Source organism: Stylophora pistillata, chromosome 11, assembly GCF_964205215.1.
Source record: "Stylophora pistillata chromosome 11, jaStyPist1.2, whole genome shotgun sequence".
Taxonomy (NCBI): domain Eukaryota; kingdom Metazoa; phylum Cnidaria; class Anthozoa; order Scleractinia; family Pocilloporidae; genus Stylophora; species Stylophora pistillata.
In genome coordinates, this window is record NC_142529.1 from 20,015,044 (window position 1) to 20,042,564 (window position 27,521).

Consider the following 27,521-nt stretch of genomic DNA (forward strand, 5'->3'; position numbering starts at 1 on the left):
TCTGACGAAGAACTCTTTTAGCGGGTCATGTGTGTAAACGTTCAGGATAGCCTGCGCAGTTGGCAGTTTCACACGTGCTTGGAAACATTGCAATCTTTTTTCGAAAGAAGCGGAGGGAAGGGAGGGGCGGGAGGGGAGGGGAGGGGAGGGAGGAAGAGGCTAAATACTTTTTCTTTTTCTTGCTAATAAGCCCTCATTGATATCCCGTGCTGTCAGAGGAGGGCTTTCTGTGAAGGAAGTCGTAGAATATAGGGATGGGGCTCATCAGGGAGAGTATAATTCTCAGAGAAGGGAGTGCTCACCAGGGAGAGGGTGCACTGGAAAAAAAGGCAGGGAGGTTTATAAAAGAGAGGGGGCCTAGGGCCCATTGAAGAGGGAGATTTACAGGAGAGGGGGCTTAGGGCCTCATTTGAGCGTTTACGATCGGAGGTTTCAACTTCAAGTCGATTCCCGCTTAACACTACAAAAATTGTCTGTGTTAAGACAGCAAACCCATAAAAGTAATAACCAAAACACACACAAATAAGATATAACTTTTTAATTCACTTACATCAAAACAATACTTAAATATTCACTTATGTCTCCTGCATTTTCCAGAAGCTTTTCTGTGATTGTCTCTCTAAAGTTCTTATGGATGCAAATTATAAAAATCTTGCAAAAAATTTAATGCAACTCTTGTTTCTGACATTTTTAGTTCTTTAAATATCATTATCAATATTCGAAGCACTCTTTTAAATACATTAAATTACATTTAACTCATTTCATTTACATCATTATAGAAATCTTGTGGGACTAAGAAATAACTTCTGTTGACAATAAATTCAACCATACAGAATGTGCACACGAAAATTCGGGTCAACTAACCAAAATGGTATAAATGATTGTGGTGAAAACAGGTGCTGAGATCCGCATAATTTTGCTTGTAAATTTTGCGCGGTAAAACTCTAAAACTACCCACTAGCCATGTCACGCAACGGGAAAGAATGCCACGCAATGGGAATGAATGTCACGCAACGGCAACATCCCAGGGCACGGCTGCAAAGAGGATTCAGAACAGTATTTTTCAGTTTAGAATTCGCTGATGTTAGGAACCAGATCTCCACTTAAACTTTAAACATGTTACATAAAAAGAGCTATCATCACGTACTGGAACTGTTCTCCTGGACGACATTTGGAAAGAAATCTTGTCTGGTTCGATTTAGTTCCAAATTTTACATTGGCTAAAAATTTCTTCACACTAGTTTTGTTCCAGATTATGATAACTTTAAAACTGAAGGAGTTTGACAAATTTTATCCCTGAGAAATACTTGAATCAAAGCAGAGACAAAAGAAAGGAGTGTTGAGATACACAAAGTACCCTTGTTCCTCACTAGGCAGTTTTACTCTTCTTTTTAACAACTATCTACAAAATAAGCTTTTACCCATTCGTTTGTAAAAAGAACTGCCTTGACTCTTTCACTCCCAAGGTCTCATCAGTAATTCTCTTTACTGTCTGCCATACAATTCTTGTGATCTTAGATCAGCGAATTTGGCATTGGATCAACTTATGATCCCCTGATTACCATTTTTCTTTACTGTCATCATTTATCTGCTCGATATTATATTGATATTGCAAGGAGAAATTCTGCCTTGGTCACTCATGGGAGTGAGGGAATTCCTTCATGCTTGGAAAACTCCAGGCTACAATTGCTATTTTGTTATCGCTCTTTTAAGGAAGTCACGCAAGTGAAGCTACACGCCACTTCGTTACTTTCAAGAAAAATTTGAAGGAAAAATGTACAGACTGTTCCCCATCCCGCTGTTTCCTGTGATACTTCCAATTGCTCCACTTCAGTTTTGCACAGCACACATTTCCAAAAGGATGGCACACATTGCAAGACATTTATAAGTAAATTCTCCTAAGGTCAGAAGGCGATGTAATCATGTTGCATTGCGGACACAACTTCTTAGCACCCTAAAGAAAAAGAACATAGAATCAGTGAGTGATTTACCGGTCAATCGAAATTCTCTTTAGGAAAATAAAGACAGATTTAGTGAATTAGTAGAGAAGAAATTGCATTTGACACACTGAAGGTCTACCTTACCAGTGTTCTGAGCCAGCACTCCTCACAGTGAACATGCCAGCAAGATATGGAAGCCAAAGCATTTGTGTAGGGTTCCTGCAAGGAAAGACATTGCAAAATGCATTACAATGATTTTTTTCCCCTACAATGCGAGTGGTAAAAACCACAGCATTAGAGCCTGGTGTCCCATCCCACTACAGCTCATCCCACTTTCTGGAGCATGAAACTTCCCAGGGGTACAAAACTTCCCAGGGGGTACAAAACTTCCCAGGGGTATGGTAACTCCCCTTGGGCAGGGTGGTATTCTAATGAAGGTTAAACCAAACTTTCAGTCAGGTCTCTCATCCAGTATGCTGGTTCACAACAGATTTGGATCCCCAGTCCAAATCTGCTCGTGGATAAGGTCCCCCTTCTGGCTGAATTCAACCCCCCTACAAAACTTGTGGTTTTCACTGAATATGGACCTCTGGGGATCCATATCCACTAGGGAATTGGACCTCATGGTTACACTCCTGAGAGAGAGGCACAGTGAGAGTAGAGAGAGGCACAGCGAGAGCAGAGAGAGGCATAGTGAGAGCAGAGAGAGGCACAGGGAGAGCAGAGAGAGGCACAGGGAGAGCAGAGAGAGGCACAGTGAGAGCAGAGAGAGGCACAGTGAGAGCAGAGAGAGGCACAGAGAGAGCAAAGAGGCACAGTGAGAGCAGAGAGAGGCACAGTGAGAGCAGAGAGAGACACAGGGAGAGCAGAGAGAGGCACAGCGAGAGCAGAGAGAGGCACAGTGAGAGCAGAGAGAGGCACGCTGAGAGCAGAGAGAGGCACAGTGAGAGTAGAGAGAGGTACAGTGAGAGCAATACATATTTTCCCAAGATTACAACACAAATACCCACCACAGGCTCAACTCCAGACCACAAGCTTAACAGTCCCATGCACTAACCCAGAGATACTGTAAGGAGTCCCTACCTATTGTTCACTCATAGGACTCAATTTATGGTAACCTATTGTTAACCCTACCTATTAACCCTACCTATTAACCCTACCCATTAACCCTACCTATTAACCCTACCTATTGTTCACTCATAGGACTCAATTTATGGTGACTGCAAAATTGAAGGGGCTTGGCAAATTTTATCCCTAAGAAATACTTGAATCAAAGCAGAGACAATTTTGTCCTTAAATCCAAATCATTTCTAAAAGGTATGTTCTACAATGTGCCAATGCATTCAAAACAAAGGAGAAGAAAATTTCAATTGAGGAGGAAATTGCAACTCAACACAATCTTACAATGTGAAAAACAACAACAAAAAAAACTCATATGATGCACGATCCTCACAGTAGATAGCACTATTTAAGCAATAGCGAAAATCAGACCTGAAAAAAATCAGGCCTGTATGGGATTCAAACCACTGACCTCTGCAATACTAGTGCAACGCTCTACCAATTGAGCTAACAAGCCAACTGGGAGCAGGCCGTTAAGTTGATTCGTAATAAACCCATGAAAGTGATAAATCAGATACAATGAAAATATATGAAGTTCATATATTTTGAACTGCGTTATTAGATACATATGATGCACGATCCTCGCAGTAGATAGCGCTATTTAAGCAACAGCGAAAATCAGACCTGAAAAAAATCAGGCCTGTATGGGATTCGAACCACTGACCTCTGCAATACTAGTGCAGCGCTCTACCAATTGAGCTAACAAGCCAACTGGGAGCAGGCCATTAAGTTGATTCGTAATAAACCCGTGAAAGTGATAAATCAGATACAATGAAAATATATGGTTCGAATCAGTGGTTTGAATCATATATTTTCATTCTATCTGATTTATCACTTTCACGGGTTTATTACGAATCAACTTAATGGCCTGCTCCCAGTTGACTTGTTAGCTCAATTGGTAGAGTGCTGCACTAGTATCGCAGAGGTCAGTGGTTTGAATCCCGTACAGGCCTGATTTTTTTCAGGTCTGATTTTCGCTATTGCTTAAATAGCGCTATCTACTGCGAAGATCCTGCATCATGAGTATCTAATACCGCAGTTTAAAATGTATGAACTTCATATATTTTTATTGTATCTGATTTATCACTTTCACGGGTTTATTACGAATCAACTTAACGGCCTGCTCCCAGTTGGCTTGTTAGCTCAATTGGTAGAGCGCTGCACTAGTATTGCAGAGGTCAGTGGTTCGAATCCCATACAGGCCTGATTTTTTTCAGGTCTGATTTTCGCTATTGCTTAAATAGCGCTATCTACTGCGAGGATCGTGCATCATACGTATCTAATACCGCAGTTCAAAATATATGAACTTCATATATTTTCATTGTATCCAAAAAAAACTCAGTACCCACCATGCATATTAAACACTTCATTTTCTCAAATTTCTTCATTTCCTGCCAGAATAAAAGTAAAAGGTAAAATGAGAAAATAAATTATCTTAAATATCTGAACAAATATCTTATTTCTTTAGGCAACCCTTTGTATCATTAACACCATTTCCTTGATGGTTTACAAATTCTGTCTTAATTTAATTTAATTTTTTTTTTAGCTTTGCCAACAATACCTACAATATAGAACACGGATAAATTACAATAACAATAACAGGCAGGCAACCACAACAGCAATAGCCAATGACTGTGGTCTTAGGTTCCTTTGTCATAAAAATGATTTCACATGCCCTGGTATTTATCGCAAGTTTGGACACTTGTACATCTCTCATGAATAATTTGGGATGACACAGTTAGTTGACCTTTCTAACGATCCTTTTAATTTTTGGTACCAGCTTCAAACTTCTGCACCTACCAATTCTTTTATGCGAACCTTCAGAGAACTGATAACCAGGTCTGGGTTACCTGCCCTGCAACCAAAACATATTTATTGTTAGTTAATTGTCTTTACATGTACATAAATGAGCCCTAACGATGATGATAGAATGATTTGTTTATCACTTAATAGATTGAAAATACTCACATCAGTCATAACAATTTAACAAAAAAATGAGAATGCATCCTTACTCATTGTCTTTTTCTTCACCACGTTTAACAGCTTTTGTTTGCATGGAATTATCCTCTGGTAAAATTAAAAGCAAACATGTTTACTACTCACATTCACCTACAAAACTGACTCAGTTGAGCTGAAAATGGGAAATTTTGACAACTCAACCCCAAAATACAATAACAGGGTTTTTAATGAAAGACTGTTTCTGAAAAGTGGCTGCTGTAATTGGTATACTAGGTGACTGTGCCCAAAAAGGGAGCTGTAAGGCAAACCACAAACACTCTGATGAAGGGCTAATGCTCGAAATGTCAGCTTTTGTAATCGTTACAGTGGCCAATTTACCATTTCAACTTTGTTGATATATCTAAATTATTTCGTTACCCCCACCGACGCAGCCCCAAACAGTTTCTTTAGAAACTATCAGCCTTTATTCACAAACACAAGAACCTGCTTACAGGCTAATAGCAGTAATGGGTTGTGGCAGATGGCAGTAAGGTTACAGGTTGTTTCATACCCAGTCAGTTGAGTTATTTCATACCCTGCTCGGTCATTTTGTACCCAAACTAGTTCACTATGTTTTCCATGTTAACAATCGGAGAAAAAATACCACATTCATATGGGCTGTTATTGTTAAAAGATACTCTGAAAAACAATAAGTAGCACTGGGAAACATCAGGTCAAAATTGGGTCAAGTGCAAAATACTATTGTTACACTCACTCACTCATCTCGACAACATAGGTGGCTTCACCTCCAGTAAGTGGCAGTGGCCAAAAAGCACTTAACTTGCACTAGGCAATAATTAAGTTCGCTCCGACGAAGGGCTATCGCTCAAAACGTCAGCTTTTATAACCATAATGGTCGCCAATTTACCATTTCAACTTTGCTGATATATTCAAATTATTTCGTTACCCCCACCGATGCGGCACCAAACAGTTTCTTCAGAAACTATCAGCCTTTATTCAATAATTAAGTTGTTTTTGTTAAGAAGCTCTCAAGTATACAAAACAGATTTTTGTTTGTATCTTGCATGTTTGACTCTACTAACTTTTTGTAAGCAATGATTGACATCTGTTCATGCGCTGGCACATGGAGTATTTCAAATAAATGTACAAATTGACCAGTGGTTTGGGTACTAACCGACTCAAACTTGGGTAGGAATCAACTGCATTTTGGTACAAAATGAGTGGGTACAAAACAACCATGGGTACAAATCAAAAGGATACCAGCAGTAAGAGGTCTTCTAGGCAGCAGAAGATCACCATTAGTTGGCTATTATGGAAACCTCTGAGTAGTAATGCTTTTCAAAAAAAAACATCAGTTAGACTGAGTTGAAACCTTACCTGTTTGATCCTCAGAGGAATGTTCTCTTATTGGACTTTTATTCTCTACAGGAGAATTTTCACCACTGAAAAAATACAAACAAGAATGCACTTTAATCAGAAGCATTATCTAAGAACAAGCGAGAGGGAATACAAACAACTTCTTTCAGGTGAATTTTAGTTGTACACTTTCCATAATTAATAACTGTAGTAATTTCACCATTGTGTTTACTGTCAAAGCTACACTGGAACTTCAAACCAGAAACTAAATACAAATGGGTCATTTTATAAAGTTTTGATGAGCACCACATTGTTCCCACAAGAAAAAATGTTATCAAAGAATCTGAAAATAAAGACAACTTAATATTGTCTCTTCTGCATTAAAAGGACTTGTGGTGATTTTTGATCTTCATTCACATACTGTCCTACTAGGACCCTGTGCTCTTTTACCTACTCATTTCCCCTTATAATAATTTCTTAGTTTCATCTGCCATTGCAGAGGAGGGTCCATCAATTAATTCACTCATTTATCAATGAGATTTGTCAAGTAAATGTACACAGAACCAACCTGATCACTGCTCCTCTCAGAGCCTGTCTGACATTATCTTCATCGGGTTCACCAGCACCACAAGGAATTATATCTGCTTCTGAGTACCTTGTTTTATGAGATAATGAATTAAGGAATGGCAAAAACAGCAGTTTTCTCCTTTATGATGCAATAAGTTGTATCGTATGTTGAAAAACATCTTAATTCATGCAGTTAATGCTATACCCTTACAATTGAAAGCTCACAGTGATTACTTCGAAAACAAAATTGTACAAATTGCTGTCTTATGGACACACACTGTATATGCAAAAAGGTAAGGCTGCCTGTAATATGCAAAAATCCTAATGGTATCCTGTTGTTTTGTAACCTTATACAGTCATTCTTACCCAAGCCTCTGATCGATTCATATAACAAGTTGCATACAACAATTTAGTTGAGTAAGATCCAAACAAAATCTGTTACGTACACTTGTGACCTTCTCAATAAAAACAACTCAATTATTACCTGGTGCAAGGTAAGTGTGATATTTTTGATAGAAAACTCCACTGTTGATACTTGGGACTTTTTAAATGATAACAGCTTATGTAAATGTGATATTTTTTCTCCAATTGTTAACATGGAAAACATGCTTTATTAGTTTGGGTATAAAAAAGCAAGCTGGACATGAAACAACTCAACTGGCTGGGTACAAAACAACCTAGCTGGGTAAGAAACAACTGGGTACAAAATGACAGTGAAAATAAAACAACCAGTAAGCAACCTAGTATCCCCCGCACATGGAGGTATCATCTCTAGTTTACAAATCAACATTCTGTAGGATACTGAGGTTTTCCATATTCTTCTGAATCATCTCCATCAATATCAAGGTCTCCATCATCCTCCTCCTCCCTTTTACGTTTTATTCCAGTCTGAAAGCCCGAGGCTGAAAAAGTAACAACAACTTATGGCATGAAAAATGACACAACTTGTTTCCTAACAAATTCCACAAAGTTGTGTTTCATTGTTAAGTTCAAAAAAAAAATCAAGGCACATCAACATTTGCGCCTTTTGAAAAACTTTCGTCAAATATCAAAGGTTGTCATTTACGATGCACACCAATTTTCTTAAACAATCAACCCATTCTGATTTAGTTCATTCTTCCATTTTCTTGTGTGCGTTCCTTATCTTACAAAAACAAAAATGCATTTTGTGGTTTCACTCAGGTTGGAGGTTAATTCCTTCATTGCAAACAGAGAATTGAAAATTTTGCAACATTTATCCTTCAAGAGGGGGGCATTGGGGCCTCTGGGAAACCACAAAATCGGAGAAAAAAAACCTTCAAAACCTTCAAAACTGTCCAAAAAAGGCAGCAAAACTGGAAACCGCATGCAAATCTGACAAAACCACTACATTTTCACCTTTGAAGGGGTCAAAAAGGAAAAACTGAAAACCACACCAGAGTCTTCATGAAAACCGAAAACCGAATGCAAAAACATGTAAAATCCGCAAACCGCTCTGAACATCAAAACTGAAAAATCGAACCTTTTTGGCTCAAAAACCGAAAAACCGATCCAAAAAACAGTCAAAACCGAAAAACCGAAAATCCCAAAGCCCCCCTCCTTCAACCATGATATGGACAACAAATCATATCATTACCCCACTCCCCTTTGGGAATGAATTAACTCTACCTCTAAAGCCACCTTCCAACAGAGTTGTAGCTCTTATTCTTGTTTGTCCAGCCCACTCATATTCTTCAAAAACATCCTGACCATTAGCCTCATCAATGTCATCAACAGCCCTGCCTTCCTTCTGCAGATTGAAATACAATTATAATAAAAAACCTTTTCACTCCCAAGACCTCATTACTAATTCTTCTTCCAGCCTTCATACAATTCTTGTGATGTTACTTCTGCGAATTTGGTCTTGGATCAACTAATACATGTAACTTTATTCCCATCCCTGTTCTGCTAAATATTGTATTGATAATGTAAGGAGAAATTCTGTCTTGGTCCCTCATAGGAATTAAAGGGTTAATTAGAAGGAGTTACAACACTTATCGGTAAAAATCAATCTGCATGGCAAAGGTAAATGTGTCCACCCTCTGTTGCAAAGGCAACTTCGGAGTGTTTCTACTCTCTCTATGAAGGGTTTAAGTCCATATTCAGTATTTGAATAATTCCTTTTCCCTGATTAAAGAGAGGCACTTAACTCTTTACACCCAAGCATCAGTATACACATTCTCCATGCTGTTCCCAATACATTACCTAGGGTGCTGATATGGGGAATTTTTTAAATTATCAAGAGCTTCTATAGTTGGTGATTATTTCCTTGATTCTCATGCCTTAATGCATAATCCAGGGGGTGATATTGTAAGGTGAAATTAAATGTTAGTCACCCTTAGGAGTTGAATGGTTAAAAAAAGACTGAGGTAACTAGCACTAACAACAGGCTACAGCTTATGCTGGCTCATGATAGGCCACCCATCCTCATTTCAACATCAAACATTGATAATTTACCGTTACAGTGGCATTCACCTTTCTCAAGCAAGCCTCCACATGAGAATTTAACTCATCTCCATTCCCATGAATGACTTCTTCACACACAGGACACATGGTAGTCTTGATTCCTGAGGGTCCTTCCTCTCCAGCTAGAGGTGAGTTCACTGGGGAGCCTGTGGGAATGAGCAAATAGTAGGTTAGGAAATGGAATAACACTGCACAAAGGCCACCCTTAATAACATATCAAAGTGGTTGAGTCACCAATCCTGAATATTAAACACACAAGTTTCATAACTACAGGCTGATTGAATTTAACTATCCTGGCAAAAACACCATCAGGCCAGTCTATTGTTATGTTTTCCCTGAACCAGGATACATCTATCTACACTACAATAAGTGGTGGTTACAATAAAATATCTTACAAATGGGTGGTTTAGAACAAAAAATGTGTAATTTTGAAAGCCTGGTGAGCCTCCTGTTCCAAGGGAGTTCCAGGCTTCCCTTGGAATTTAAAAAGTTTAGACTTTTGCAGTTGCATTTTCCCCATCCTGAGGTCTATTCCAATTACATTTCTTTTTCTCATTTCTCAAGATCCACTAACTTTAACAAATTTGAAGGGAAGTACTTGAACTTTAGGAGTGCAAAGAAATTTATGTGAAGGCTACAAGTGGGTACAGGTCTACCAGCTACCCTGCTGTGATATTTCAGATAGACTTCAATAAAGGATATGTAGGATTAACAGTGATTTTAGTTGAAAGCAGACATGTTTCATGTGATCATCAGTGGATGCCCTACTGGTTTCTCCTGGACGTCCCATAGTTCCTGGCAAACATCCAGTATCAATAACTTCTGGTTTATTTGAACATTACACCCACCACCAGTGAAACCCTTGAATTCACTATCTAGGAATATTACCACAACTAAATTTGGCCTTTCCATCAAAATGAACCCTTTACACCCCAACAGCAGTATGCACATTCTTCAAACTGTTCTCTAGATGTTTTCTATGATCATGACAAAGAGACTACGTTCAACAATTATAAAATTCTTAAGCTGATAATAATTTCCTTTCTTCTCCTGGCTTAAATGTTTGATTTGGTTGTAATACTGTTAGGAAAAATTAGATGATTGTCCTTCTTGGAGGTTGAACCCCAAATATTTGTGATATTTTTAACAAATGGCATACTTTGAGAACTTCTGGACCTTGTAGGTTTGAGAGAATTTGAGCGGCCACTTCTTGCCATTCTGTTGGCACACACTCGCAAATATGTCTGTTGATAAGAAAAGAATTTTCTGTTACAAACAGTAACTGTAAGCATCATAATCTTCACAGCATCACTTCCGTTAACAACTCTTGGAGCATGCAGTGCAACAGCCTCTTAAATGTAGCTAACCTGATGTCCCTTGTCACTGATCTCCACAACAACAGTCACCTGACAGCTTAAAATAGGACAGTTCAATAAGCTGTTGCTTCAATTACCTGCTGTCTTGTGCTGGCTGGTGTGTCATCATGTCCATGGTGGGGATCGCGCTTACCCTCATGCTTAATTTTCTTTTGAAAATTATCTCCATTCTATAAAAAAAAAATTAATTCAACACGAGTCCTTTCACTATCAAGCTAATACTTGTGCTTGCTGAATTCCAAAAACAAGACAGCTACATGTACAAACAGGTGTGGTACACACATACCTTCCTTGCCTGCAAAGCAGATTCTCTTTGACTTCTTCTTGGTTTTCTGTCCAAAAAAACAAATGATTTCAAATTTAACACCAAAAGAGCACCCCTCTCTCTAAGTATACAAAAATGTTCAACATTTTTCTTCTCCAGAATACCTTAATGATTTTGAGAAAAAATTTCCTGTAAGTGCTTGTTGGAAGAAAAAAATTGCATGCAGCCCAAATGTAATAGAAAAAAAAAGAGCATCTAGAATGAAAAAAAATATCCTGCCCAGCAGATTGCTTGAAAAAAATTTCTTGATGACCACAAATCACCCACCCCAAAAGTTAAATGGTCGGCCCCTAATGGTTACTGCACTGGACTCTGGGTTGGGAGGTCTGGGTTTGAGCCCTGGCCAGGAACATTGTGTTGTGTTCTTGGACAAAACACTTTACCCTCACAGTGCCCCTCTCCACCCAAGAGTGTAAATTGGTACTGGTAAAATGTCAGGGAATCCTGATGAAGGGTAACTTTGTGATGGACTGACATCCCACCCAGAGGTAAGTAGTAATTTTTTTTTTGCATTCAACAAGGAACGTGTTCATAATGCAGTTGAAATCAACTTTTTCGGACTGTGTATTCATGGACACCAATTTGGTCCCCCCAAAAAAATTATTCAGGGGCGAATGACGTCATTTATATCAACCATGTGCTTTGTTTCTAGCAGGAGTTGTGTTTCACGTTTTGCCTCACATGTTGGTGTGCTTGCTTGGCCAAAATGGTTGAAAACTTCTCCCTAATCTCTGGCTATTACTAGTTTTATAGATCTATATATTTCTCCAAACCTTACCAGAAATAGATACAAGGTGAAAATTATAGTAAAAGATATAAACTTTTCAAGGAAAGAAAACTTACAATTATACAAAATTACACCAATTAAGTCACATTGTAGATAAGAAGGAGAGGAGAGGGGTATGTCTAGATAAACTAAATATTGTGCCCCCTAAATTACACCAGTATAACAAAAAAAACAAAAAAAAAAGAAAATTGTAATTTAAAAAGTAAAGGAAAACTTATAAAAAATTAATAGCTCAGTAAATTGTCAAAGACATGATGTTTCATTAGTATTGAGCAAGATACCAGCATAAAAAATAGTTTTATCTTGCTTCATGCTATGGAAACTAGGACGAGCTCCACCTGAATGAGCTACTTCACTCTGGTACAGACTTCATCTTTTATTCAAAGTCAGTATGCCAAGTCCCAGCAAATGGCTTGTAATCTTAAGTTGAAATTCCTTCATACACCTTTGCTCTTTGATGATATAGTAAGGAGGTGCGCACTGACTACAATCCGCAAACTGACCTGTTTTCTTCACAGAATCTCTCCATTTCCCAAGCAAAGTGACTTTCCATTTCACCTGGTCTGATGCTGTTGCCACACACAGGACAACATGGTGCTTGACTTGAAGATGATCTCTGTCTTCCTGAAGTTGATTAAAAAAAAAAGAAAAAAATCTTTTATGAACTTGGTTAGAAGAAAAGTGGCAATTGAGAAATGGAAGTGATCACGGATCACATTCATTTTCATTCACTCTGTTCTAAGTGATATAGAAAATTTGTGCTACCCTCTGAACCAATCGGATGCTTTCAGTTTTGTTATTTGTGGTCTTAGAAACTTCTTACAAGTTGCATATGTCCACACCCTACTAATTCAATTAAGTGCCCACTGACAGAGCTGAATAATGAAATGTTAGCAATTGCACGAGGTACACATGCACAAACACTGTTTTCTAGCAAAGGTGTTGATTTAACCAACAACTTCCTTACTAATACGAGGGTAAAAGCTGCAAAAACATGTGCTAATTGACTATTCTTCCATTGGCTATCCATCACATCCCAGTCTAGTAACACCTACATGTAGTCTGATAGAGATTGATTTAGGCTAATGAGACAAACATTGTACAACAGCCTTCCTAGGATCACAACAGCAGCAAAAAAAAGGACAGTGTGTGAAAGGGTGCTGTCTTAAAATCCAAAAAATTTTTTTTCTTCTTTTTTCTGTTAATGTGTTGCCTCACTGAAGAGCCCCCCACAATCACATAATAAACTTCTTTTCACCTCAACAACAGAAGAAACTCTCCTCATTTGCTGCTACATGTTCAAATTGCAGTACATAGAAAGCTGATGTTTCTGTTTTCTTAGACACATTGCAAATATGCTACAACACAGAGTTACTTTGACGCTATACTCCCTATCATTTTAGTATCTGCAGGGCTCCACACTTAACAGTAGCCAACTAGCCACAGACTAGTACAAATTCAGTTTTGGCTGGTGGTTTTTGATTTTCACTAGCCAGTTTGGCTAGTAAACAAACTGAAATTGTTGTAACATCTAAGTTGTCAACAGCCTCTTGGCTAGTGAGTTGAAAAGTTAGTTTCGAGCCCTGATCTGTATTCTCATACTCTTTTCTATACATTTCCTTTGGTACTGCTAAGGAGAATTTTTTAGACTATCAAAGCTTCTCACATTGGTGATCATTCAATTTATTTCCATCATCTTAGGTTTGCAGGGTTAGAATAGGAATAGTGAGAGCAAAACTTGGTGAGAAATTCAAAATCCTGAAAGTTGAAAATATACAGCAGAAGATAATGAACCCAGAAACATAACACTTGACAAAACAGAGCAGCTTAATATAAACAACATTCTCAAGAAGGAAGAACAGTAACCAAGGGATGTCAACTATGAAGCCTACCTTGTACAAAGGGAAGGAAAGTCAAAGGAAAACTTAATGCACTAACAATGTCTATTTCTACAGGAGCCCAAAACAAGTTTGACTACAAAAATTATTTATTACATGACAAGAACCACATGGTCTAAGAACTTCCTTTTGCAAACAAACACTAGGAAAGAAGGAACTTGGCATCTTCTGTAAGCACAGACCAGTCACTCAACACCTATTTTCACATCACAGAGTCAATATTCGCTGACATCGTAAAGACCCAGCCTAACAGTGTATGTTAATATTTGAGTATATTTTATGGCAAAAGCTAATAACAAGGGTAGTATTCTCCCTGGGAGATCTTATTTTACAAATTTTCTTCTCTCTGGTTTTATCATAAACTGTATGTAATTATACAGAACACCATTGTGTCAAAGGAGATGCTATGGAAACTAATTTTCTTTTCACCAAAAATTTCTTTTATCCCTCAAACAGGGCTTTACTCCTGCCCTGTAATACAAAACAACAATTTTGAGCACACAGCTTTGGCGAGGGTAAAACAAAAAATGAAAAGATTAGAAATGTAAAAAGATGATCGGCTTACACTGAAGAGCAACTTCTGCTTGTCCTAGTAATTATCACAAATTATTCCCATTATTGCAAAGTGTACACATGTGAAAAAACTCTTTGAGAATATCAATCCACAAAAAAACAATGGCTGGAATATTAGTTTTAAGAAATGCAGACAGTTTGGTGAGAATTCTGACGAGTGTTTTACATCCGGTGGGGTACACAATAAAAAAATTAAGATAGAATTTTCTAGAGAGCAGGCTTAAACTAAAAGACTACAACAATTGTCTTTGGCTGTTAGAAGAAACATTAAATGTTTTAATTAATTGAAACATAGAATAGAAGCTGCTCTCATTTAATACATCTACATGAAAAAAGAAAAATTTAAGAGGCTGTTTAAGTAAAAATTTAAACAAGAAAAAGACTCATTTAAACTAGATGCAAAATTAAAAAATACAAATGAAAGAGTACCGGGTGACTTGGCATCTAACCAAATAGTTCAAATTTCTCAGTTAAAATGAAAAATAAAATGTTCCACAAAGAATTGGTTGTGGACAACTGTTAACAAGAAGGGTACTGGCGAAACACTTTGTAGAGTCATTTAAATCTGATAATCCTTAACACTTTAGAAACAACAAGACTCTGGAAAATTAGCACTTCTTTCAAGTTAAATAAGAAAAATAAGGAACACAATAGAACAGACAGCATGAATAACTATTTAGCATGCAGGTGTAACTTGCAAATGGAGATGAAACTTATGTTATCAGTTAAACAAAACCACTTAACTTAGAGATGTTAAACTTGGGGTTTACAGTTTAGTTTTCTGTTGAGAAGCTAGTTTGCCTCTTTAGAGTCCTCTTGAAAAAATATAACACAGTACAATTTATTTGCTATAAAACAGGAGGATGAAAAGAGGGCCCTTTTCTATGCTATGGAAACGAGAAGAACTAACAAGCATTTAGCATTGTTATGCTAATGACCATCTGCTTTTTGAGTCTTGTTGGAGTATATTACAAATCATCTATTTCAAACATATCTCAATATTTACAATAAGCAAGAAAGGGCCGAATTTAATCACCAGTTTCACAGGAAATTTAATCACACCATTTTTCCCGACCTGCTTCCCTTCACACCAACACTCTATGAATCAACTCTATTGAAATAATTGAACAAAATTCAAATTACCACACATCTGGGAGGCAGTTTGAAAAGTGCATTTACAAATTAATAAGGAATCACTTTTCAGATCCCTGCAAGCTGCAAAATATATTACTTTTGGTGAAGATGAATTGATTACCAGCAAAAGCTGACATGTTTTCTTATTTTTGGCACCCAAGCAGGAATATTTTACCTTCTGCAGGTCCCCAAACACCTCTTAATTTTCCATTTCATTCATAAGCACCAGTTTTTTAAAAGAAAATAATGAACAAATAAAATGAACAGCTAACATCACAACAGTTTGAAAATGTTCAAAAAATGCCTTCAGGATTGATTTCTAAGAAATGGATTTAATGCAGGATTAAGTCATTCTTATTTTAATTTTCTGTTTTGGCTCAGCAATTTCTGGCAGTATTACACAAATTTATCAATAAATAACCTGCATTTATAGCACTTTTCATCATGAATTTTAAAACCCTTTGGCAAGGCTACTTTGCGACAGCAAAAATGCTGTGAATTTTCCTTACACCTCACGATTAAAAACACCAAAAACAAAACCTTCTAGAAGTTTTTGGCTGTCACTGCACAATAACCAGATTTAACAAAGCTAGCATCTAACCAGACAGTTTAATATGCCTCATGTTGTAGTAATACAATTTACAAACCAGACAAAAAATTAACTACAGGTAAACTCACCTTCTAAATAGAAGAGACCACAATGAAATTTAATTTCTTTATGATGTACTTGTAAAAAATTATGTAGGAAATCTTTTTTACCCACCTTTCAATTGCAATTCCCCATTGCTATCATTATCTTCAGCTTCACTACCCTTGCAGCACTCGATCTGATCAATGTGTTCTCTTTTGATGTTTACAGTCTCGATATTACTATTATCAGACTCATCATGCAAGCTGGCCCTTCTTATTGGGCTGGGGCTTTTTGGTTGCTCTCCAATCAGACGTGTTTCACCGTCCTTATCAGGCTTTCTTGGAGAAATCCTGTCCTTTAAACTCCTTTCTAAGTTTGCCTCTTTATCTAGTTCAGAGCTCTTGTACAAGCTATCAACATGGTGTTCTCGCTCCAACAGGCTTCGTGGATGTTGTAAATGATGAAAAGGGAAAGCATGTTCGGGTGGCACAACTCTGCGGAAAGCACCAGTGCCATTAAATACAGCAGTGGGCCCACTTGTTTTGTGGAGAAGCCCTCCTCCTAAGTGGTGATGCATTTGAATAAAATGTGGTCCAAATTCGTGAGGCATTCTTTCAGTGTAATGCTCTGAGCCAGGGTAGAGAGCAAGATGAGAAGACCGATGCTGGAAATGGGTCGAATTCAATACCATTCTGTGCACAGCTTCACCATCAATATAGCGGTTTGATGGTGATGAGTAGATTGCGTGATAGTCATTCATTGGTCCAGGGGAAGAGGCAGTGGAACGAGCAGCCTCTGCAGTTGATGCCAGTACCATAAGGGCAGGAGACGTCAATGGATTTGGAATATATGCCGGCCCACTAAGCTTCTCCATGGGAGGGCTGTCTAGCAATTTACAAAATAAAAAATTTTATAACACCATTCTTATATCAAAGTATGAAGCTACAACAGAGTTGGAAATATGTGGATTTCCTAGTTTTAATAATTGGGAAGGTTAATGTTCCAGACTTAAACAAGTGGATAGTTTTTTTTAAAAAAAGACAGATTCTACTTCAAAGTACAAAACTTCAGCTGTTAAATGGTTTCAACTGAATTATCACTTTTCTCGACAAATAAGACCACAATTTGTAAGGCTAGCCACTTTTAAGAAAATATATTAACAGCAAATAAACACCAAAACCTCACAACAAAAGTTTACTTCGTACATCAGCATGAGTTTGTTAACCAGACATCGTCTGCGGTCACACGGCTCCCAGCTTCGCACGTTGAAAATGTTTAAGCTTCTCTCAGCTAAGCAAGCTTTCGAAATGACAAAATATCAATCTTTCCTGAATCTTCCGGCATTAGTGAATTCCAATTTTCTGGGAGAGGCCGATTTGGTGTTTGAGCAGCCACTTGCAGGGCCACAGATAATAAAATCCTGATTTGCACACTCGGATCGAGTAAGTTTACCAATATCGAAAATTGCTAATAAAACGAAGAGCTTTGTAAACCACTTAGGTCGATCGGAGATGTCTATCGACTGCAGTAGTAGAACAAGATTAGTTGGCGATAAAAAATAGTCCTTCCACAGCCAAGAAGAAGTAATTGCAGAGGTTCAAGTGGCAGGTTGAACTACGTTCACCAAAAGATGCGGTAGATTCGAAATAGATACAACGCTTCCCTCCGATGAAAGAACAGTAAACTAACCCTTACAGCTAGAGCAGTCGGTTTTTATTTTGAACCTATTGAGCATGCGTACTAAGCAGTTACATCTCGTTTCCATGTTAGCAGGGTGGAAGTCAATAAATCCTGATAAAGACTTCTCTCCCGGCGCAAATTTTGGCAAAGAACATAAACAAAATAGGATCAATTTAGATATTTTCAATAGAACCTGCTGGCTGGCTTCTTAAACTAACAGTCCACGGTGATATTTTCCAATTCACATAAACATCCGGACTACAAAGTTGAAGTTTAATAAAAAAAAATCTTTGTTAAAACACCTCAGGGAAATTGACTTATTTCGCATCATTTGCGATTCAGTGGCAAAAAAAATTATTCAACACTACAAGCGGGTATTTGCTTACCGAAGAATTAATTTTCAAATTTAGCGAAGTATGGACAATAAACACTTAGCCAAAAGGAACGCAAATTAGGTTTTTCAAGAAAACTTCTTGTGGCAAAGAAAAGGCTTTATAATTCGTTTAAGTTCTACAAACCTCGACTGAACGCCCTAAACAAATGCTAAGCAAATGGTATTGAAGAAGTGATAACAAAGTTATTTTTAATGAACAAAACTGGTGAAAAAATACTTTGTTTGAGGTGTTCTTGCTATCTAATTTTTACCAATTCACGCGCTCTAGCTAGCTTCTCCGCCGAAAGCAATTAGCCAAATCTTGTCGCGTTTTCCGGCAGTTAAACCGAAACTCTCTATATCAATTAGTTCCCTGGTGTTTGGTAGAAGTTTCCGTCTCTAAATATTTATTAAATGAAGAGTTCAGTTTGTCAGAGAACAGGATATGAGATCGCAAAACGATCAAAGCCTCTCGCGGGCATATTGTGCTCGGGGGCCTACAATCTTTAACTTAATTTAAGTCGGCAGAAATTTTGTAAAGTAAAGTATTCACAAAATGATACATAGTTGTTGCTTTTTTTTTTTCTTAAGCCAGTGTTCTTTGGAGATGTTTCGGTGAGTTAAAAACAGAGCCGCTTCTCTAATTTGACAATTAAACATTTCAAGTTCCTGTCTTTTATCAGACCAGACATATTGCTCAATTCGCAATATATAATTTCAACGTGTCTATTATACAAAAGCGACCTCATTCGGCGAGCAGCGACAGCAAAAATTCAAAAAGTAAAGAATCGTATCACATTTTTCTCTTGGTTAAAGATCCTGTCGCGCTTCTTTTGAAAGCTTATTTTTCATTTTTGAATAGCAAAAGAGCATTTTAAAGTTTCGCCAAAACTTTTCAGGAAAAATTGACGAAATGGATTTTACTTTATTTACGACGCGCGCGCTTAATTCAGTTGAGATGAATAAAAAATCAAACATCGACTGTACTTTAAGTGCCCGTTTAAATGTTAAAATTATAATAAGGGAAGGAACAGAAGCGCAGCTTGACCAATTTCTATGCTAATTAAAGTTATTTAAACTGAGAATATACTTAACAAGAGATTTTTCCTTATTGAAAAAAACATTTGCAAGGAAACCCTTCGTTTGCGAGACCCCTCACAGGGTAAAAATTTATGAAATGCTACTTAGTTGTTTATCGACTCTGAACTTCTTTGAAAAGAGGCAATGATTTGAAAAATGGACTCCAAAGTGCTTTCGCTTAGCAGAAGATTTAACGATGAATTAGGAAGAAACTCTTCCGAATCGTCCGCCCGCATTCAAGTAATGAGACTTAGAGAAAATGCGTTAGGAAAATTATTTTTGACACCTTTTTAAGGAGATGTGTATTTTTGGAAGCGTCAAGCGCATCGGAATAAGAATTGATAATGTTCTTCGCCTGAACAAAACACGATTCTTTTGACAAAATAGTTATTGTTGAATTGTGCAGTGCATATTAAAAACTAAACTTCCGTAAAAGTGGAAAGTATCGTTGCCCACGCAAAGGAAAATTTGCGTCGCGTTGTTCTAAGATACATCGTGTAAACACACAGTTGGAAAGAAGTTGCACTGGACTGTGACACGAAATTAACTAGTTTAAAAATCGGAAGGAAGCCTTTTTAACAATACAGAAGCGTCGTGCAGCGAATTCGGGGTCCATTTTGGCATCTTTCACTTAAAAGTATTCGCCAGTAAATTTCAATTTTTCCTGCCGACGGCTAGTTTTAATTCAGAAATTGAAAAATGAGAACTAATTACACGCTGATGGTAACAGAGTTTGAAAACGTACGGACCATTTAGCTACTTTGGCGCAATTTAACATCAACTAAACTCTTTTAAGACAAATTTAAATTTTCCAGCTGCCATAGATGTTTTTGTTCGGCTGAAATGATTGTATTATCATGGTTAATAAAGCAAAATTAATCAAAGGTACATGCCCTTTGTTTGCATTATCAAAACACTGCCTATTGGAAAACTAACCCACTTTTTCAGTTAACTCTAATAGGTTCTCTGTACAAATAAGACACTTGCATAACAACCGTTCCAATTTACAAATTTTATAGTAAATTTGGCGTGTTAAATTCCTGTTTACAAAGTTAGCATACAGTGGATCATATTCATTTCTTTCCCTCTGGCCACACCGCGAGAATTAGATCGAAAAGAAGGCGGCTCAATTTTGAGGAAAGAAATTAAATTGAATCATTTTCGCCTGGGCAGAAGTCTGCAAAAGTGATAAACTGCTTTCGCGACACACCTGTCATCGCAACTTTCAACACGCAACTCATTTACAATTCTAATATAAATCTGTTGTACCTTCTTTTCGGCTTAAGTTAAGTCATTTTCGGTGCCGCGAACTGAATTTTTTTCTCAAAAAAATGATTGTATCCTTGGATTAAAATCATCGGTCCTTTCCTCGGTGAAGAAAGGTAATCGATAGTTTTTGTTAAAATATCTGCTTAGTAAACGTAGCGCTGCAATTAGGAAAGTATCTGCAGTTTCAATTTTCTATCTAGCAATGTGAGTTTAAATCGATGGCAGTTCTACATAAAAGTAACCAATTAGGAAAAACGAAGTAAACTCCGTTTGAAAGTTACCATCTCATAAACTGTTATTATGCCGGCTTAACAGCCTCCGAATAGGCTTTTTGAAGCTGTACTCACATTCAAAGAGATAAAGTTATTAAGTGTTTTCCGCAAACCTGTTTTAGTTCAATAAATGCCGAACCAGTCAGCTCAAGACAAAGACTGAACTAGAGAGAGGGGACTATCCGACAGCAGAAGAGAAAACTGCCTTACATAAGAATATTAACCCGGCGAGGATATCGCGAGCTGTCGGCTTAATTTCATAAACAAGTGGCTTGTTTGGGTTAAAGCAGGAAAACCTTTTTTATGTAGAGATACCAGGGAATTTTTTTCATAATCCGTGCGCTTTTAATCCATCGCCCCTTAATTGCCACGAGCGAAGAAAATAAAACTCTACTTTCAGTGAAAACAACTGAAATTAATCTCAAGGACCAAAGCTTCCTCGCGAAAGAGTGAACCTGATAATCTCGAATCTCGGACGTCTTGTTCGCCGAAATTTAATAAAAAAAATTTATTAACCGCCCTCAGTTAAAAATCGATTGGGAATATCATCGCTGAGTTCTTTGAAGTGTAAATACTCGTTTATGCAAATTACTAACGGTATCTTGCCTGTAAGCAGTATAATTACCTTCAATCTAAGAAAGCCATGTGGCGTTAAATAGATATGACTAGCCCAGGTCTCATCACGGCATTGAACCAGCGCACTCTCTAACTGCATTGGAGTTACTTAACAAAATCATATATAGTGAGACGCAACTTTGTGAAATTTCGTGTAGTCACTGCTCGCGATTATTTTTAAAGAAAAAATGTAGAAGATAAACGGCAACAAGAAACAGTTTTTGGCCGGAAGGCATCTACAAATGTGGATCAACAAAAAACGGCGAGGGAAAATTTGAGTATTGCTGTAACAATACAAGTAGTGCTTAAATTAAGAACCATGAGTTCTGCTTTCCAAGGAACTCGCTCTTTTCGAGAGAAAAATAATAAAGAGCTTAAACTATATCAGTGTTGCTTTTAGGGATTATAGTTTTTGTAGCGATTGATGCTCAAAAAGCTGCGTTTTCTGTTATCAGAGATAGAATTTACTTAAGTGCATGGGTAAATTAGCTAGAAAGCCCTGAGCAAAATAAGCAAAAATGAAACGACTCTTTTGATGTTAACCGACCCAACTTTGATTAAATTTTAAGCTTTTATGGACTGGACTTACGAGAAAGGTGAACAAACGAGTGCGCATAAATATTTGTACTAGAAATCAGACTAAGAAATAAAGGAAAATGTTGGAAATATTTAGGGTCAAATTTAAAACAAATGTAACCGAAAGTTAATGCAACTGACGCGATCGGAATATAGAAGGGTGATTTTCCGCGCGAAATTCCTCAAAAATCCACCGGGCAAAAAAAATTCAAATAATTGCAATAATCACTTGAGTAATTCGTGACTTTTGCTCAGCAATCGAGTCAATTGTAGCTGCAATCGGTTTTGTTTTAATCTTTATTCAAGGTGTCAAAAGATACGCTTTGGAAAAGAAGTTCGCGCTTTCATTCGAAATGCGCGATATTTGCCTCGCCTAAATAATGTTTGTTTTCTCGAAGGTCATTTAATTATCTTCTTCAGCTTAAACACCTCTTACTTAGAAGATGAATACAATACCAAGCTCAATGATAGCGAGCTATCCTGCAAAACTACAGTTTCCTTCGGGTCATACAACTTCGGAGTACGAGGTTAAAATATATTGAGTGAGAGGAATTCATTAAATTTAAAGAGTGTGAAACCTACAAAATTAGCTGCGGTGAAAAAGGGAAGTTTTCCTTGAAAGTATATTCCCTCTGGTCTAGAAGGGTTTCAAAAGGATAATAATAAAAAAAAAATATTATTCCATGTATCTTCATTGAAGATATGAAATTTCGCGGAAAAATTGCGGAGTTATAATCTTGAAAAGGTGCATAATAACGCGGCACACAAAGACTGGTCAAAATACCAACTGTTCATTTTGTCACTCCGCCAGCTCAAGATCGATGACAGTTTTCATCTTTAGCGTGGCTTAAATTCAATCTTACAGGGATTCGAGCCTCTTCATAAACTCTCGACTCACCTTTGTGATAGCATATGAACCTCGTTGTCTTTATAAAAATAATTATTGCTCGCTCGTCTTCAGGCCAATGTTACGAGTAGGAAGCGTCAGTCTTGCGTGTGTTAGGTATTATTTAACAGTCGCGCTACCCAGGCAACGTAAGATATGTCATTTAACATTTTTGTGGCGGGCTATAAATCAGTTATTACGTATAGCGAATTAAACAAAAGGTACTATTTATTACCGGTCAAAAAAATAGGTATCTTGGCTAGATTGAACCATAAAATCATAGCTTGAATTGAAGAGTTAGATATTTAAAAAAAAGATTGCAAAAGCGTTTATTGGATCTGCTCGGCACGAAAGTTGTCATGACTTGGAAATTCGTTTTTAAAAATTCGCTGCTTTGCCGTGAATCGGACTGAATGATATAAATAGCAAATATAAGTTTTCCAACGATTTTAATTCTTAGTGAGAGAGTCTTCAGCTTTGCACTTTCGAGCGATAATTGAATTAAAGGCCGTTCTTCTTCTTCTTCTTCGTGTAGACGTCGCTAATCGCTGATCAATGGCATGGTAGAAATTTGCTAGCAAAGATCTTTAACCGTTCGTCAACACAATCTTATCTCGCACATCTATAATTTCTTACAGCAGGGCAGACTTCTCATGGTACTAGATGGTTTGAAATGAAATAATACCTAAAAATTTGATGAGTGAAATTCATAATTATATATAAAATGAGGGACATTACAATTGCTCTGCTACTGGCTACTTCTGACGAACATTAAATAATTGCGATGACCTAAGTAATGTGAAATGGTCAAAAACTATATTCACGGCATAGGCGCTTTTAATTTAAAGAATTGACTGGTTCAGTTCGTTTATTAAAAAAATCTCACTGGCAAAGCGAAAACTGAGTGAAATTCTGGTCATTTTTTAAACATACCACATGAATGAATGGAAAGGTTTTAGAAATGACTAAAACAAACACTTTACTGGAATTTGAATGAGATGTGTTTATTAAACTTGACAATTACTGATAAAAATGTTTGTGAGTTAAGGGATCGACTGGGAAAAATCTTCGTTAAGGCGAATTTGTGAAGACACAGGTCCTTATAGGTATACCTGTTTGTGCCCCTTTCGGACTGCTTCATTTGAAATTGAACCGAGTTAACAGTTTAGATTATGCGAGGAAGGCATATCGGCGCAGATGTGAAGAACAATGCGTGCGAATTCACTTTGTTTAAACTGAGGATTTTTCACGGAAAAAGATAACTTGACGCTTATACCCTCACTCAGTATGCCAACGAAATCTGTTGAAGCCAGTGGCTCTTACCTATGCGAAAAAATGAAGGCTCGCAAACTCTTAGCCTGTTTTCTTCATCATTTTCATCTCCTACGGATGATTTGAACTGATTCAAAGCCATATTTTCGACTTCGCTGTCCTCCTTATGCATTCTGCTTTCCCCAATGTTTTCAGGTCAGGTTCCGAAACCCGAAGTTTGAGCTTAGAAAAAGGAAAACATCAGCCAAATAGTGGTATCGCTGCCGGAACGTCCCACCGCCGGCCGCCATGTTTGGCTGTTTTCTTCTATAGTACTGCTCAAGAGTTTACAAGGTGCTGGGACCTTACCAGAGCATCGTGGACTTCGCTATCTTTCAGTTAGGAAAATGTGTGCAGTGGGCACAAGGAAGACCTTAAAAAAGCCTTTAAATATAAACAGAAAATATATGGCGCTGGGATGATCCTCTTTCTGGGATCTTCCTGTGTTCCTTATGAACTAGGATCCTCATCCCAGGTTATTTGTGAAAAACTAACCTTCATAAAAGGCCGCGAGAGTCCATGAATACCAAAAAAAAAAAAAAAACTAGTAAATATTACTGATTCTAGCAGTGTACGGGTGACTTGCCACATACGAAGCGAGCTTATGTTATACCCCAGCTCGCCAAAGGATCTCTGTAGCTAAATTTGCCCAATAGAGCAGCTACTACAAAACCCCAGCAGGGGTTTCAAGAAAGGTTTCAAGGGTTTCAAGGGTTTCAAGAAAAACCGGCTATATTTACTGTCGGTCTAGTACCTTGGCTTGTAAGACCTCCCACTGCCATCTGTTTATAGCCTGTGAGCAGGTTCTCTCTTGTTTGGGCTTCCCTTTACTGGGCACAATCACCTATTACACATCGGTAGCTGAGCTTAAGAAAAAGGTTGTTGTCACAGACCTCGATCGTTGGGTTTCGGATCCTCAATTTTTTTTTCTGTCTATGTGCAAGAAAAGTTTTCAACATCTTTTTTCATTCGAATATTTTGAAGCTGTTGTTCAGTTTCTTCATTTAATTTTTTAGTGAAACCGCACGAATGAGACTTTTTAATGAGGCAATAGTTAGTGTTTAAGTAATTAAATAATTTCCTTTCAACTGAGCAGTGTGTGTTTGCGGTCGTTCCTAATTCCATTTTACTAAAGCTGCATCTGTTTTTAACGTAAACGCATTTTGTAATTCGTTAGGTCAGTTGCACGAGAAGATTACTTTGATAAGCGTAAACCGCTGTACTGCAGCTGAGTTTATGAAAAGAAGAATCTTCAGTCAATTGCCTGAAATATTGGCAAATCCCTGCAGTGAATTTGAAAGTTATCATAAAGAACAAGGAGATCTTTACAGCAACTTATTCGTTTTTTGGAAATCAACGCTTTCGCACAGTTGTTTACAGTAAAGTCATTTAAAACTTTAACACTTTTGACATTTCACGGCTGACGATTTTCAGCTTAATAAAAGTATAAAAAACTTTTCACTCACTTTATTGAAATCCCGGAATTATTTTATAGCAGGCTTGTGAGTACTAGGTGTTCAAAAAGAGCAAAGTATTTCAATAACGTACCGCTGCTCAATGCTTAAACAATAACTCTTCTTTTTTCAGTAAACTGTCAATTACCTTCGATTCCGGAAGCCGATTTGGCTCAACTTTACAGTATAATTGATTAACTGTCCACTTAGTTAAAGATTTTGCTGGCTTTTAGTAAGAGCGTCTGAATTTGCCTCAAGCCATATGGCCTTTAATTGAACATGTTTAAAACAAAGCGACTTAAATTTTATCGTCACATGTTACGCGATTAGGTAGGAAGTAAAATTTTATCTCTTTCAAGTATAAAAAAATGATGAAATAAGTGTTAACAGATGTTTCACAGCTCTTACCTTCTAAACATTGCCAAGTTCTTTTTTTTTTTTCGTAGGCGGTTTTAACTGATTCATCTAACTTCGTTATTCGTTTGCTGTTCATTTGAGCGGTTTAGCATTTGGCCTGAAGCAAAATCCTAAATTAAAGATAATCGAAACGAAGCAGAATTTTGTCTTCGAGTTCTATAGGTTTTTTCAAACGATTTTAAGCCACACCCGTTTCAGAACCACTTCACAGAAATGCGTTTACAAGTAGTGTACAGAGGAAACTTTGGCTTCTTTAGAGATACAGTTATAGCAGTTACTCCGAGACATTTTAACCTCAGACATAGTTCTCACCAATCAAATATTTATTCTTAAAGCGATTTAAGCTATTTCATTAAAACCACTTATTCTATTTTTTCCTGCATAACCTTAAGCCAAACTCTTACAGAACAACAAAAACATAGCCATATTTTGAGTTACTTTGTTCTTGTACTTCACTATCAGTCCTAAGAAAACTAATCTTTGTTAATACACGTTATAGTTGGAACTTCTTATCAAGCGAGTATATGCTTCTATGAAAATATTATAGGTTGAGTTATTCAGTATTTTTTGGGATCTGTAAATTTATATTCAAACTTGAAGCACGATCCAATTTTTAAAAACTCTATTTCATTTTGTGGGTGTTGTAAAGTATTTCTATCAAATCCATTTAGCTAAGTAATTCGTAGGTTGTTTTGAAACAAAGAGAATTATAGAAATTGTTAAAAAAGTTGTTTTCAAATGATAAAAGTCAGCAAAAATATTACACTTCAGTTCAAACTCTTTCATCTTATGGGCGAAGGTTAGGGTTTTCAAATTGCTTAATTCAAGTTCGTCAAGTCCATTTCAATCAGTTTTCCGTGAAAAGTAAACGAGAGGTATAGTCGGATGGCCTTGGGGAAAATTCTAACTAGATAAATGAAAAAAAAGTGAAAAATTTTCCTTTATTTTTGCTGCAGTTTGAGTCTTATTAAAACCGATCTTTTGAAAAACTATTACCCGAGGACATTTTACTCTTACGCTTGTTCGGCAAGTGCGACTGTACTTTTACCTCATCAATTTTCTCATGATACCTCTAAACAAAGGGATAAGCATTTGTGAAATGAGCGCTTCGTTTCCATTCACTTGAAGGGAAAAGGGAATTCAGTTGAAAAGCGAATCAACACACGTTTAGGAGATGTTTAGGTTAGGTCAGATTCTTTCGGACTTCATCACAAACCAAAATCTCCTCGAGGATTAAGAAAATCAGTGAATTCTTTGAGGATCAATGTTACTAGAAGTTAACATACCTTTGGGATGAAGTCTTTTAGTATACTTTACCTAACAGCACGGAACCAACTGAAACAACTCAGTCAAAGCAAAACTCACCTCTTTTGAAACTTCTAAACTCAAAACAAATAATATCGAGCTTAATTATTTACAGAAAGTACTACTGCAAATAG

General features: G+C 37.1%; 1 protein-coding gene across 5 annotated transcripts; it reads right to left on the reverse strand.

Annotated features, from left to right (window-relative positions):
• Window positions 1-1,704: 1,704 nt before the first annotated feature.
• LOC111325660 (E3 ubiquitin-protein ligase RNF220) lies at window positions 1,705-27,439 on the reverse strand. Of its 5 annotated transcripts, none has more exons than XM_022929504.2 (16): window positions 27,369-27,439; window positions 16,282-17,034; window positions 12,417-12,537; window positions 11,088-11,133; window positions 10,879-10,971; window positions 10,585-10,669; window positions 9,435-9,571; window positions 8,589-8,709; window positions 7,744-7,843; window positions 6,943-7,029; window positions 6,396-6,460; window positions 5,072-5,126; window positions 4,860-4,914; window positions 4,409-4,450; window positions 2,085-2,159; window positions 1,705-1,954 (listed from the first exon to the last, which is right to left on the reverse strand). In XM_022929504.2, exons 2-16 carry the CDS (start codon window positions 17,021-17,023, stop codon window positions 1,883-1,885), a joined length of 1,896 nt encoding a protein of 631 aa, XP_022785239.1. In that variant the 5' UTR covers window positions 17,024-17,034; window positions 27,369-27,439; the 3' UTR covers window positions 1,705-1,882. The 5 variants fall into 5 exon arrangements, with proteins under 5 accessions (XP_022785239.1, XP_088594103.1, XP_088594102.1 ...); XM_088737977.1 differs by lacking the exon at window positions 27,369-27,439 and adding an exon at window positions 22,913-23,039; XM_088737976.1 differs by lacking the exon at window positions 27,369-27,439 and adding an exon at window positions 17,355-17,498.
• Window positions 27,440-27,521: the final 82 nt, after the last annotated feature.

Excerpts from the sequence above, each read along its gene's own strand:
- LOC111325660 (XM_088737975.1), bottom strand. Across the intron at positions 11,134-12,416 it reads AGATTCTGTGAAGAAAACAG|AAAACCAAGAAGAAGTCAAA; the intron begins GTCAGTTTGCGG and ends TTTTTTGGACAG. Across the intron at positions 10,670-10,878 it reads CAGCCAGCACAAGACAGCAG|ACATATTTGCGAGTGTGTGC; the intron begins GTAATTGAAGCA and ends TCTTATCAACAG.